The sequence below is a fragment of the Chanodichthys erythropterus genome, chromosome 9 (genome assembly GCF_024489055.1).
Source record: "Chanodichthys erythropterus isolate Z2021 chromosome 9, ASM2448905v1, whole genome shotgun sequence".
Classification (NCBI taxonomy): Eukaryota; Metazoa; Chordata; class Actinopteri; order Cypriniformes; family Xenocyprididae; genus Chanodichthys; species Chanodichthys erythropterus.
This window is the reverse complement of record NC_090229.1, coordinates 34,526,922-34,542,110: the sequence shown is the minus strand read 5'-3', so window position 1 is coordinate 34,542,110 and position 15,189 is coordinate 34,526,922. Positions and strand designations below refer to the sequence as shown.

At 37.9% G+C, this 15,189-nt stretch overlaps 1 protein-coding gene across 1 annotated transcript in view; it reads right to left on the bottom strand.

Annotated features, from left to right (window-relative positions):
• bmp1a (bone morphogenetic protein 1a) overlaps positions 1 to 12,555 on the bottom strand; it is a 112,474-nt gene extending 99,919 nt beyond the window's left edge. The window contains exon 1 of the mRNA XM_067395435.1: positions 12,370 to 12,555. Within this exon, the coding sequence (XP_067251536.1) occupies positions 12,370 to 12,514 (145 nt within the window). The 5' untranslated portion in view covers positions 12,515 to 12,555. The remainder of the gene's footprint in view (positions 1 to 12,369) is intronic.
• Between the last annotated feature and the right edge of the window lie 2,634 nt (positions 12,556 to 15,189).

Here is a 15,189-nt window from a genome sequence, read left to right as displayed (position 1 = left end):
AGATTGAATGCACGCTCGCTTTTCGAATATTTTACAAGATATTTGTCAATGACGCATCTCATGACCAAATCCTCCGCCATGGTCTTGTCAGTCATCTCTCCTTACTATCTTCACGTGATAAGAGAAATCTGACTCTGCAGCTCGTGCTGTATGGAGCAGAGCAGACGCTTTAGGGTTATAATTATAGCGTCTGTTGTCTAACTTAACTAAATGGTTTTTATTTCTATAAAAAAGCAAAACAACAGTGGGTGCATGGTGCAACCATGTAACACCGGTAACACCTACTACCACAGCAAGCCTATCGAAGATCAGTTCTAACCTCAGTCACTTACAAAAGCGGTGTCAGAAATGGGTTCAGACGTGCAGCGGGGTGATGTATGGTTCACGGTTTAGCTGCCAGAGGGGTCTGAATGTGCCACAGTCACATCAGCTGGCAGACAGACGCAGAAACCCGCAGGACTGGGCCATGCTGGCATGCACTGAATGACCTACAGTCTGCAGGCACACTCACCTCACCTCATCTCATCTCACTCTCCTATATCCAGCCCTCATTTTCTGTGATCCTTACCCAGAGGGCAAGAGGGAGAGGAAAGAGAGGAAATCTTTGGCGCGGTTACAGTTATAAATGTCCATTGCACACCAGCAGCGACGGGTTCAATGAACCAATGAGTGCAGACAGGAAATAACAGCACTAAGAGAGTTTGGGTGAATCCGGAAGCTTAAATGGTCTTACAAATTAAACTTTCTCATTGTTGTCCTGAGGCTGGATTATTGAAATAATGTTGACAGACAAAAGTTATGCAACACAGCTTTCCAATCCCTTTAGGAAAAAGACACTGCAGTCGGAGAGGCGTACAGTAATTGTGCGTGACTGCTTCTCATTCATTTTTCATTCCATAAACAGGAGAATTTATCTAGATGAATGCTCCAAAAGTTCCCTGGAGGGCTTTCATGTTGAAATACAGCCTTATATTTTTAGGCAGACAACTTCACTATTCAAGTTCCTAAGATTCCTATAACACAGAGATTTTTTCCTTGCAGTCAGGCCATGTACATTTGTCACAGTGTCCTGTAAAAGACATAATTAAGACTCACTCTTTTAGCTGAGATTAGTGGTTTTTTAAAATCACCATCTCAAAGGACTTTGAATCTTTTTACAAATGTAAAAAAGACAAGGCATGGATCAAAAATCATTTTACTTGAGGGAATATTCCAGGTTCAGTAGGGAAGCTTAATCAACAGCTTAATTACCAGAAATATATTTATTTCCACTTTTCTTCTTAATTCTCTCCTTTTCTTTGAAAAATGTCCACTGCTTCAATAAAGCTACGAGATTTTTAAAAAATATGTGGATTAACATGATTTTAGTGTGAAAAATCATGCTTAGTAACCAGTTCTATCCAGTTTTAAAGTTTCGCTGCATGACAATGTAATGCCTAAAACTCAAATAATACACTTTTTAACAGAAATATTAAAGGTTCCGTAGAACGTCTATTCAAAAAATGTAATATATAAGTCTAAGGTGTCCCCTGAATGTGTCTGCGAAGTTTCAGCTCAAAATTTTTTTAATTAATTTTTTTACCTGTCTATTTTGGGGCATCATTAACTATGAGCCGATTTAGGCTGCGGCCCCTTTAAATCTCTCACTCCCTGCCCTCCCGAGCTCTCGACTATAAGTGCAGTTATACAGAGCATTTACAAAGTTCACACAGCTAATATAACCCTCAAATGGATCTTTACAAGATGTTCGGATCGGATCATGTGAGTATAGTATTTATTTGGATGTTTACATTCGATTCTGAATGAGTTTGATGGTGCTCCGTGGCTAAAGCTAACATTACACACTGTTGGAGAGATTTATAAAGAATGAAGTTGTGTTTATGAATAATACAGACTGCAAGTGTTTAATAATGAAAATAGCGACGGCTCTCTTGTCTCCGCGATTACAGTAATAAACGATGGTAACTTTAACCACATTTAATAGTACATTAGCAACATGCTAACGAAACATTTAGAAAGACAATTTACAAATATCACTAAAATATCATGTTATCATGGATCATGTCAGTTATTATCGCTCCATCTGCCATTTTTTGCTATTGTATTTGCTTGCTTACCTAGTCTGATGATTCAGCTGTGCACAGATCCAGACGTTAATACTGGCTGCCCTTGTGTAATGCCTTGAACATGAGCTGGCATATGCAAATATTGGGGGCGTAATATTAATGATCCCGACTGTTACGTAACAGTCGGTGTTATGTTGAGATTCGTCTGTTTTCCGAAGGTCTTTTAAACAAATGAGATTTATATAAGAAGGAGGAAGCAATGGAGTTTCAAACTCAATGTATGTCTTTTCCAGGTACTGAACTCTTGTTATTCAACTATGCCGAGGTAAATTCAATTTTTGATTCTAGGGCACCTTTAAAGTAGGTGCTTTTATAAAATTATAAGCTTTATATTTAAACTTCTACTTCCATTGTAAATGCCTCACCATAAGCTATCTAAATCTAAACAATCTTGAACATGGAAAATTCCAGGAAGTGCGTTTCTGTGCCACTTGCATCGCCAAACAGAATTGGTTAGCCAACCAAATAGTCCCGCCTCCAATTTAACATCATTGGTTGAGCCAGTGTCGCTATGCTGGGCTGGTCGGGATGCTCAAACAAACAGCGCAATGTTTTGATAACAACAGAGAACCGAGTGTCTTACCAGTAGCTTACTTAAGGTTGTGCATAATAAGCTATAGGATAAATGAGAGAATTTTTTTTTTTTTTTTGTGATTCTTTATTTATTGAACATTTTAAGTTTATAACTATTTACAACAGAGCCCAAGATCCGCCTACGGTCATAAGAAAAAACGATACAGTAAGACTTAATAAATAAAAATACATAATATATCAGGGTTTCAACATTTTTGACAAAGTCACAATAAGGTCCAACCAAAATTGTATTGTCCTTCTACTGGCGCCATGTATTTTAGCTGTGGTGCTCTCCAAAAGAGCGATGTCCAGCAAGTAAATGAGAGAATTTTTGACACTGAAAATATTACGTCACCATGAATGAGATTTTTAACAGAGTTTTAACACTATTCCACTAAAACTACTACATTTCACTCATTTTTCCAATAGATTCCGACTGTGAAATTGTTTGGAATTATGCGGAATCACTTGAAAAGTCATTAAATAACCACCAATCCTCCCCAAAAGAAAAATGAACCATGGGAGTGTATGATGTCACCAGCTGTGCATGTATGACAGTCTCTGGGCTCAGCCAGCAGCTCCAGCTGAACTGTCTGTGCTTGTGGTTTTCCACGCCGAGCTATGAGACAGACTCTGAAGACGCGAAGAGAAGGAATTCAAGCACTACCACGTTTCTTGGTGAGTGGTGCAACAGGGAATCAGGTCAAAGAGTGCTTTATTAAAAACCACGCTGGGGAAAGAGACGGAGAACAACATTTGCCATGTGAGAGCTACAGTCAGAGCTTTGCGGCCTCTCTGTATATTTGTCGTCTGGTGTATTTCATGGAATTTATAAATTAAGCACTTACAGAGATGAGGACCAAACTTCAAAATAATCTTCACAAATCTAAATTATCGCTTTTTACGTCAATGAAATTCATTCTATTTACTTCCTTAAAGGATTAGTTTACTTTAAAATTAAAATTACTCCAAGCTTTACTCACCCTCAAGCCATCCTAGGTGTATATGACTTTCTTCTTTCTGATGAACACAATCTGAGATATATTAATAAATATCCTGACGCATCTGAGCTTTATAATGGCTTTGAACAGGACCGATGAGTTCGAAGCTCAAGAAAGTGCATCCACCCATCATAAACGTACTCCACAAGGGTAATAAAGGCCTTCTGAAGCGAAGCGATGTATTTGTGTAAGAAAAATATCCATATTTAACGTTATAAAGTAAAATATCTAGCTTCCGCCAGACCACCTTCCGTATTCAACTTACGAAGAAAATGTAAAACTCTCCCAGTTCAAAACGCTTACGCAATGTCAGTTACACTTTCTTCCCAAGTTGAATGTGGAAGGTGGTCTGGCGGAAGCTAGATATTTTACTTTATAACTTGATAAATATGGATATTTTTCTTACACAAATGCATCAATTTGCTTCAGAAGGCCTTTATTACCCCCCGGAGCCGTGTGGAGTACATTTATGATGGATGGATGGATGCACTTTTGTAAACTTCAAACTCATTGGTCCCTTTCACTGCCATTATAAAACTTGGACGCATCAGGATATGTTGGTAACCAGACAGTTGACGGTAGCCATTAACTGCCATAGTATTTTTTTTTCCTACTATGGAAGTCAATGGCTACCATCAACTGTCTGGTTACCAACATTCTTCAAAATATCTTCTTTTGTGTTCAACAGATGAAAGAAACTCATACAAGTTTGGAACAACTTGAGGGTGAGTAAATGATGACAGAATAAATCATACATGATAATCTTGCCTCCCAGTGAGTGTTAAATTCAGCATGAAATAGGAGTATCGACAGATCTTTTCTTCCATATTATGATGCAGATTCAAACTAAATGGATTATCGACAAAGAAAAAATGTGGGGTGGGGACGTCTATGCGTCAGTTGTTGATTGGATGTTGAGATAAGGGTGTGGCACTCAAAAATGGATACAAATGAATGCAGGGAAGCTTTAAGGTGTGGGTTTAAGTGGACTAAATGATTGGAGAATCCTGCAAACACCACTAGAAAGAAGACTGTCAGTCCAGTTTTGATATTTTAAAAATGTAGATGAATGGTTCACAATAAGATCTAAAACACACATATAGAAAATAGATAGCGTGAATTTCCAATTAAATGCTGACTTTAAAGACAAAAGTGCACTTAATTTTCTTTTACTGTACTAATTGATGGGTCCACTAGGTGGCAACGCTCACAGCTTTCAAGATCTAGTGGAAATTGGACAATGCAAATGAAAATAACAGAAGACAAAGGTGGAAATGACAACCACTGATATCTGAGGAAGTCAGAGGATACTCATGATTGTATGACTCCAGTATAAAGACAACACAACTTTGCTATTGCCATCGATAGGTGAGGTGAAGTTTCACAAGTTGCACACATCGATATTTGCTCATGGTCATTTTGAGAATATGAGAATATTTTGAAGGCTTCAACACTAGACTGTGCATGAGACATAACGGCAAGCAAAAAAACTAAGTATACCTCATTTTTATTGGGATTAGGGGTGTAACGGTACACAAAACTCATGGTTCGGTGTGTACCTCGGTTTTGAAGTCACGGTTTAGTACGGTTTTCGGTACAGCAGGTGGGGAGAAACTAAACATAAAATTGCTTTTTTTTTAATTAAACAGTGGTTTACTGGACAAATTGTGTTTTTGTCTTTAAATATATTAAATTAAATTATAACTAAAAGTTTCTTAAGGATAAAAAAAATGATCTCTGCTAATGCTATAAACTATGTAAGGAGGCCTTACTTGAACATTATGTTACTATAATATTAACGGTTAACAACAGAGCCCAAACTATTAGCCTAAATTCAATTGCTTTTTATTTTTAGATAAAATAATCAACTCTCAAATAACAAATTGTAGGCCTATGCAAACATGTAAGCTGAACCTAAAGCAGTTTTTGCATTAACTTCTAAATGTTTTATTCCAATTCGTTGTTGAAATATAATCATTTATACACAGTGTCTGTCATTTTCACAACAGATTTATTTAAACATACATTAAATAGCCTAATCAGGACATCACTAAAAGGTTAAGTAAAATATAATGAATATATAGGCTAATACAGAGCATATATTAAGCGAAAGAGTTCATTTATCTGGTGAACTAACAAGCTGTGGACGCTGAATGGCTTTTCTGAGGTAAATGCTACATGCTTATTTACAAGCCGTTTTATTGATGTCTTTCCGCCGTTGAAACACTGATTGAGCGATTACACGAGATATGACCGTATCTTTCAAAATACCTTCAGATGTTCATTCATGTTTATTCTGTAACTAGTATTAAAGAGGAAGAAATGATTTCGTTCGCTCACGCTGCCGGTTGAACTGAGGCGCCTGTACAGTGATCTGTCACACCACATCAAAGAGCATCAAAACGGCATTTTCTGTTTAAATTTCATGATTTCGTGGACAGAATTTGAAGGATGACACTTTATTTCTTATCGAAAGTAACAAAACGCGAGTTTATTGCGATTATTGGAGGTTAGGCTACAATGTTGCAATGTAATGCTTCGGTAAACCGAAACCGAAAAACCAAACCGAAAGCCCTGTACCGAAACAGTTCGGTACGAACAAATATAACCCCTAATTGGGATAGTATAAAGTAAGGTGTTCCCTGAATGTGTCTGTGAAGTTTCAGCTCGAAATACCCCATAGATTTTTTTTAACCACATTTAACAGTACATTAGCAACATGCTAATGAAACATTTAGAAAGACAATTTACAAATATCACTAAAAATATCATGATATCATGGATCATGTCAGTTATTATCGCTCCATCTGCCATTTTTCGCTATTTTTCTTGCTTGCTTATCTAGTCTGATGATTCAGCTGTGCACAGATCCAGACGTTAATACTGGCTGCCCTTGTGTAATGCCTTTCATAATGTTGGGAACATGGGCTGGCATATGCAAATATTGGGGGCGTCCACCCCGACTGTTACGTAACAGTCGGTGTTATGTTGAGATTCGCCTGTTCTTCGGAGGTCTTTTAAACAAATGAGATTTACATAAGAAGGAGGAAACAATGGAGTTTGAGACTCACTGTATGTCATTTCCATGTACTGAACTCTTGTTATTCAACTATGCCGAGGTAAATTCAATTTATAATTCGATGGCACCTTTAATGTAATGAATGTAATGTAATTCACATCAGATATGTGGCGAGTTTTAGAGGCAACTCTGTTTGACAGCGTTAAAGGATTAGTTCACTTCAGAATTAAAATTTCCTGATAATTTACATCCAAGATGTTTATGTCTTTCTTCAGTCGAAAAGAAATGTGGAAATGAGGAAATCATTCTCCATATAGTGGATTTCACTGGGGTTCAACGGATTGAAGGTCCAAATGTCAGTTTTAGTGCAGCTTCAAAGAGCTCTACATGATCCCAGACGAGGAATAAGGGTCTTGTCTAGTGAACGCGTGTCCTTTCCAACGTGATTGCATAATGCGTGGAGGATTCAATATGAGCAGTGCAAGATCAGCATTTGTGGTTAAAAGTAGATACATTTTTTTTTTTTTTTTTTTTAAACGACCCATCGTTTCACTAGATAAGATCCTTATTCCTCGTCTGGTATTGTTTAAAGCCCTTTGAAGCTTCACTGAAACTGACATTTGGACCTTCAACTGATTGGAGGCCATTGAAGTCTACTATAAGGAGAATAATCCTGGAATGTTTTCATCAAAAACCTTAATTTCTTTTCGACTGAAGAAAGAAAGACATGGACATCTTGCATGACATGGGGGTGAGTAAATTATCAGGAAATTTTCATTCTGAAGTGAACTAATCCTTTACTGTTCTATCATGTCTCTTTGGATGAAGTGTAAACAAGGCACATTACATCTGTGTTCCTACTCCTCTCTCGTACATGCAGACCTCTCGTCTCACATAATCTCTGCTCCAGCTGGGCCATTTGGGCCCAATCCAGAACCAATCCCAAACCCCGTCCTCTTCTACCACCCAGATCTGAGAAGGATGAAGGGTGTGTTGTTTAGAAAGCAGAGTGTTCTCTAAAGCTATAGACATGTTTACTATAGTCCAAACAGGTCAGAGAGCAAGGCACTATGGGTATTGACATCATAGTTAAGGTATTAGGGGGAATAAAAGATTGGCTAATACTCCTTCCAGTTCTGAGGGACTTTCACAGACAGAAATTAAGGGCATCACTTACACCTTGCATAATCTGTTTGTTCAGAGATTGTGATGTCCAAACTTTTTAACCGCAAAAACCTGTTTATAAAAAAGGAGATGAAGATCTGTGAATGAACGGATAATCGGTGTATCGCATCATAACGGCCACTGAACTCTGACTCATAACAACCGATGTAAATACATTGCTTCCTTTTTACGAAAAGTCGTACTGAATAAACAAACACAAATATGTAGAGAAAGCCAAAATATGGCTACTTCTCTTAGCTAAACTAGCTCGAATGATGCATGAAATGCGATAGCGAGGAGTCACAAAACAAAACAGAATCGCTTTGGCTTAATGTCGCTGGAGAGCCTGAATCACAGAGTGACAGAACAATCCGGGAAGTTAATCCTAGTATGAGATCGACGGCCCCCTGAGCCTTTGCGGGTCAACCAGCCTAATCTGCCTGGAATACCAATTTCAGCTGGTGGGCTGTGTTATTGTCCTATAGCCACTTGTTAAGAGAAAAGTCTGTCTCTCAGAGGGGTGAAAATGTAAAAATGAACAGCCAAGGACTCCATTCAGCTGCAAATGAGGACAAGGAAAAAAGCTAGGCCTGAAAGAGGAAAAAAGAGGAAGATAAAAGAGAGGGAGTTAGGAAGGAGGTGGAGAGGAGTAGCAGACAAGTTAATAGAGACCAAGATCCCTGAGATTTTACACGTCTCCGGAGTGACCCCTGTGTGAGCTTAAAGAAACCTTGATTCATTCCAACCCATCCACTTAACAGCGTAAGAACCAGTCAAATGTCATCCTGCAGGTGGCAACACAAAGGAAATCCATAACATCCCACCACAAGCTGAAGACTACAGCCAATGTTCTGAAAAACCCTAAAGCTAAATTAAAGTTCTGTTGTAAAGATCAGTTGCAGATCTTATAAAGCGATAGTCTCATGTCGTTCCAACCCTGTACAGACGGACAAGCATCTAAAATGTCCAGTTATTGATCACAGCTCTGAGTATAAGGTTAACGTGTAAATTCTACTCTCACAGAATAGCAAAAACAAACTTTCTCAGAAAACTGTCCTCGTCTGTCATTGGTTGGACAAAGAGATAACGCCGAAACAATCTCATGGCATTGTTTGAGCCACATTTGCTCTTTTGAGGGTCAGGACGCTCAAACAAACAGCAATGTATTGATAGCACCACAATCACAGTGTTTAGCTACACTTCACAGGGAAATCAACCTAGCAGTGGATTACATAAAGGGATAGTTCACCCAAAAATGAACATTTGATGTTTATCTGCTTACCCCCAGGGCATCCAAGATGTAGGAGACTTTGTTTCTTCAGTAGAACACAAATGATGATTTTTAACTCCAACCGTTGCCGTCTGTCAGTCGTATAATGCATGTCAATGGGAACTTCGTCTATAAGAGTAAAAAAAAACACGACAGACAAATCCAAATTAAACCCTGCGGCTCGTGACGACACATTGATGTCCTAAGGCACGAAACGATCAGTTTGTGCAAGAAAACGAACATTATTTATATCATTCTAATACACCACTATGTCCAACTGCCCTCCACATCCGGTTAGTGAGGTCTGATCATGCTCTGACAACGCAAGTGATGTCTCGCACTCATTGAAGCAAAGCGCAAGACATCACTTCCGTCATCAGAACGCGTTATATAGTGGTGTAATACAAGTAAAAAATGATATAAATACTGTTCGGTTTCTCGCACAAACCGATCGTTTCGTGTCTTAGGACATCAATGTGTCGTCACGAGCCGCAGGGTTTAATTTGGATTTGTATGTCCTGTTTTTTTTTTTACTCTTATAGACGAAGATCCCATTGACATGCATTATACGACTGACAGACGGCAACGGTTGGAGTTAAAAATCATCATTTGTTGTTCTACTGAAGAAACAAAGTCACCTACATCTTGGATGTGCTGTGGTTAAGCAGATAAACATCAAATTTTCATTTTTGGGTGAACTATCCCTTTAAAGTTGTCTCTGAATATTAAGCTGGGATTGGAGAAAATACTTTAGCATAAACAAATGAAAGCCTAAATATAAATTTGAGGGAGGCACATTTAAGAATCAAAAAACATTTCAAGCACTAGTCAGATGCTGAAAGTTTGGCCATATTTGGGGCCATTCCTTCCTAGTAAACATTTTCAGCTGTGAAACTCAATAACCTCTTCTTGGCTAACAACAAAATAAGGGCGCTTGCCCTGACAACACGACATGTGAAAATAGTCAGTGCTTCTCCTGGGACCCAAAGAATTAATTACCTCCCTAGAGCTACTAAACCGTAATTATATCAGACATAATTGGTTGAATTTAGGTCAACATAAAGTTATCCGCAGGAATATGTGGGTATACGGTACAAGTCTGGTCTAGCCATGAAATTGGGGACATCAGATAAGCACTTTTTACAACTTTGGTTGCGTGCAAAAAGCGCATACAGCTATACTACACTTACTATGTACAGTTGTAAGAAAAAGTATGTGAACTACTTGCAGAATCTGCGAAAATGTGAAAAATTTTAACAAAATAAGAGAGATCATACAAAATGCATGTTATTTTTTATTTAGTACTGTCCTGAGTAAGATATTTTACATAAAAAATGTTTACATATAGTACACAAGAAAGAAAAAAAAGGCTGAATTTATTCAAATGGCTCCATTCAAAAGTATGTGAACCCTTGATACTCAATACTGTGTGTGGTTACCTGATGATCCATGACTGTTTGTGTGTTTTGTGATGGTTGTTCATGAGTCTCTTGTTTGTTCTGAGCAGTTAAACTGAGCTCTGTTCTTCAGAAAAATCCTCCAGGTCTTGTAGATTCTTCAGTTTTTGCATATTTGAACCCTTTCCAGCAGTGTCTGAATGATTTTGAAATCCATTTTTTCACACTGAGGACAATTGAGGGACTCACAACTATTAAAAAAGGTTCATTCATTCACTGATGAAACACGACGCAGAGTCATGGGGTGAAAACATTTGAACAGGATGAAGATGTCTAAATTTTTCTTATTTTATTGAAAGATCATTGCTTTTCATTTAGTACTGCCCTCCGGAACAGAAGATAATTGCATGTTTCCCAGAAGAAAAAATAAGTACAATTTACCTCGATATTTGAATTCAAAAGTTTTCACCCCTCGACTCTTAATGCATCATGTTTCCTTCTGGAGTATCAGTGAATGTTTGTGTTTGAGTCCCTCAATCATCCTCAGTGTGATAAAATGGATCTGAAAATCATACAGTCACTGCTGGAAAGGGTTCAAATATGCAAAAGATGCTGGAAAACTGAAGAATCAGCAGGAGGATTTTTCTGAAGAACAGAGCTCAGTTTAAATGCTCAGAACAAACAAGAGACTCATGAACAACCATCACAAAACAAAAAAACAGTCATGGATCATCAGTAACCACACACAGTATTGAGAATCAATGCTTCACATACTTTTGAATGGGGTTATTTTAATAAATTCAGCCTTTTTTTTTCTTGCGGACTATATGTAAACATCTTTTATGTAAAATATCTTACTCAGGACAGTACTAAACAAAAAATAACATGCATTTTATATGATGTTTCACATTTTTACAGCTTCTGCAAGTGGTTCTCACATGCTTTTTCTTACAACTGTATATTGTGCGCAGTATGTGAATTCTGTCCATTTTCATTTGATTTGTACCATTTATTAACCTCAGATCATTTGATTGGTGTGGATATTCACATTTATAAATGCAAAATAACCAGATTTTTGACACTTACTGAATAAATACGGTCATGTGACAACAATATAACACTCTTACAGTTTCACATATAAAAAAAAAAAAAAAAAAAGGATGCAGCATTAACGCTTAGTTTCTAGTGGTGGAATTGGGATTAAATAGATCCCCTACGTCATAGGGCAACTTTTGTAATTGATGACGTAGTGCACCTTGTGGAGGAAAATCGAGCCGGCCGGTCACTACGTCATTCAACAGAGTGACATGGCAAAGGGGGGATGTTCCAACCCCAAAACTGAGAACACTATCTCGGGAATAAAGATAGAGCTATAGCAACCCAATCTGCAACTTTGTTGCAAACCATCACAAAATCCCAACGAGAAGTTACGCGTCACGTGTATTACAATTTACAAAATGTCAAAGTTGAATAATATACATTCGCAAATTCAAACTTGCGCGAAACTTCTTGTAAACAAACCCAAAAAACGAAGAAAAACTTTTCGGCTGTGATTTGACAAACGAAAACACAGCCAGGTAAATATTTTCGTGTCGGATGTCAAAACATCGCGTAATCTTTAAGACACCGTTGTGTCAACAACATGCAGTTTGCGTAAAGTATTTAGCTGTTTCCTGACGTGCTGGATCGCGTGTTTATTTTGCGCGGCTCCGCTGTCATCTACAGTTTATAGTTCGCACAGTATCACAGCAGCCTTACGTGGCTCGCGCGAAAGCTTGCATCTATCAAAGCAGGGTAAACAAATGTCTTTCATGCTCACCAGCTTTGCAGGGATCTTTATAGTCGATCACATCTGATGGGCTGCTGGTCTCCACATAGTAGCCGGGATCAATCGCGTCCAAATCGAGCGCTGCGAGCACGGCGAAGCTGGAGAGCAGGAACGCACACCTCGCTGCGAGGTCCATGATTGGGCTAGTGGAGCAGGAATAGAGGTACAGACGGAGAGAGATGATCGGCGGAGGGTGGGAGGGAGGTCAGGAGGAAAATGGGAGGTTTTAGGGGAAATGAGATCCCTCTCGAGGGCGGGTTTAAGCACGGCTCTGCCTCCACACACACACACACACACACACACACACACACACACATTGTGTTCCCATAGCGGTGTGGTGATTTGTGCAGCTGGGCTGTGTGCCAGTGCATAGGTTTCAAACTTTGAAGAAGAGACGTGTTTGTGCTTCTCGCACTGGTTTGTGACATGCCTCTGTGTATGCCGAGATCCAGGTGTATACTGTGCGTTGCTCTATATGTTGTGTTTCCAGTGTGTGCGCAGCTGTGTAGGCTATATTTTGTTCTCTGTGCACTCTCCATATATTGTGTTTTGTGTATGTATTGTGTTCCCTGAGAGCTCTCTGTTTGCTGTGAGTGCTGCTGTGCCATCCAAGTCAACTATACTTTAATGGTTAAATGAAATATATCAGTATTATTGGGTACGCTGTGTTCAAAGCTAGTCGAGGTTGAGATGTCTCCTGCATAGTTTACACTATCACTTTATTTGGCTCTTTGAATAAAATGAGGGTCATCGATTCGACACAACATGCTTGGTCAAAATGGACGATATTTTACAAATGAGAAGATTTAGTTAAAGGGTTAGTTCCACAAATTAAGATATTTTTGTTGAAATCCAATGGCTCCGTGAGGCCTGCATAGGGAGCAATGACATTTCCTCTCTCAAGATCCTTTAATGTACTAAAAACATATTTAAATCGGTTCATGTGAGTACAGTGGTTCAATATTAATATTATAAAGCCACGAGAATATTTTTGGTGCGGCAAAAAAACAAAATAACGACTTCTATAGTGATGGCCGATTTCAAAACACTGCTTCATGAAGCTTCGGAGCGTTATGAATCAGCGTGTCGAATCATTGCGTCAAACTGCTGAAATCACTTTGGTGCTCTGAACTGCGGATTCGACACACTGATTAATTTGTGCTCCGAAGCTTTCTGAAGCAATGTTTTGAAATCAGCCATCACTATAAAAGTCATTATTTTGTTTTTTTGGTCCACCAAAAATATTATCGTAGCTTTATAATATTAATATTGAACCTCTGTACTCACATGAACTGAATTAAATATGTTTTTAGTACAGTTATGGATCTTGAGAGACAATTTTTTTTGTTTGTTTCAAATAGAGCTCACGATTCTCCCACAATTCTGACAAACAAAACAAAACGTAATTTACTAGAGGTTCTGGCAAAGTGTTAATTGCTACAGTTTATTTAAAAATGTTTAATAAATTTGAATGAATAATTTGAAGAAAAAAACAAACGGTTTGAATGAATGATTCAATGACTCATAAATACTTGTTTCATTACTGGATGAATCATGCAGTGTTCGAAATCGCCCCCTATACCCTCATTCACTATTCCCTACATTACTCCACTAATATAGCCCACTTGAAGGAGTGAACGAAAACGAGTGAGTGAATTTGGACACTGAGTGCGCCAGAATTCAGGGCTGCTGCTTTAACAATCTGGCAGCTCCAGTAGTAAGATAGAAATATTTATCTTGAATTCTGTCATGGAAACTATGTATAAATCTTAATTAAACAATTTAATAATCACTTAAAAATTAATTTATACATGTATGATATTATGCTGTAGCCATATTGGACCAGGGAATTAATTCGGTATGCGGCTCTCACAGTGCATTATGGTTATTCTCTAGCTGTTGAGCATACATCAGTTGTACACTTGTATTGCGGTGCATTGTGGGATTGAATGAGTGCACTCGATATTAGAACTGCACGATTATGGATAAAATGAAAATCACAATTTTTTTATTTCAAACAGAGATCACGATTCTCCCACGATTCTGAATATACAACTAAAAAAATAACATAAAATTTACTTGAGGTTCTGACAAAATATGAATTGCTTGACTCTAATTGCTGGAAAAATGTTTATTAATTTGAATTAATATTTTTTTTAATAATGGTTGTGAATGAATTCAATGACTCATTAAAATATACTTATTTCATTACTGGATGAATTTGTGTTTTGAACGAAACTTTTGAATGAATGATTCAATGACAAATACATTTTTAACAGTCACTTGTCACCACCTAGTGGCTAAGATATAACTGATACAGTACAACCGTTATTTGAAGTACCATGTTAGTTTCAAGGTGGTTTGCTCTATTTTGAGCACTAAACACCAGTGTTTATATCCTAACTTTAAACTTTAATCTCAGTACTTCTGTCATAATTTGAATATTTGTGATGCAGATATGAACAATGAACACAGATTTGAATGTTCCGGTATGATTTTGTCAAAGGTTTAATAGACACGGTTGAATCATTGTCATTAATAAAATAAGATTGCGTGGGTGTTTGAATCGAGATCGCAATCTTTTTACGATTAATCGTGCAGCTGTACTCGATATCGTCCACTATGTTTTCGGACACCCCTACAAATGGCTGTCCCCCTCAAATAGCACCCTATTTAAGGGTATAGGGAGCGATTTCGGACACAGCCTCAGTGTTATATTGACAAATGACGAATACATGACAAATACATTTTTAACAGTCACTTGTCGCCACCTAGTGGCGTTATGATATAATTGGTACAATCATCATTTGA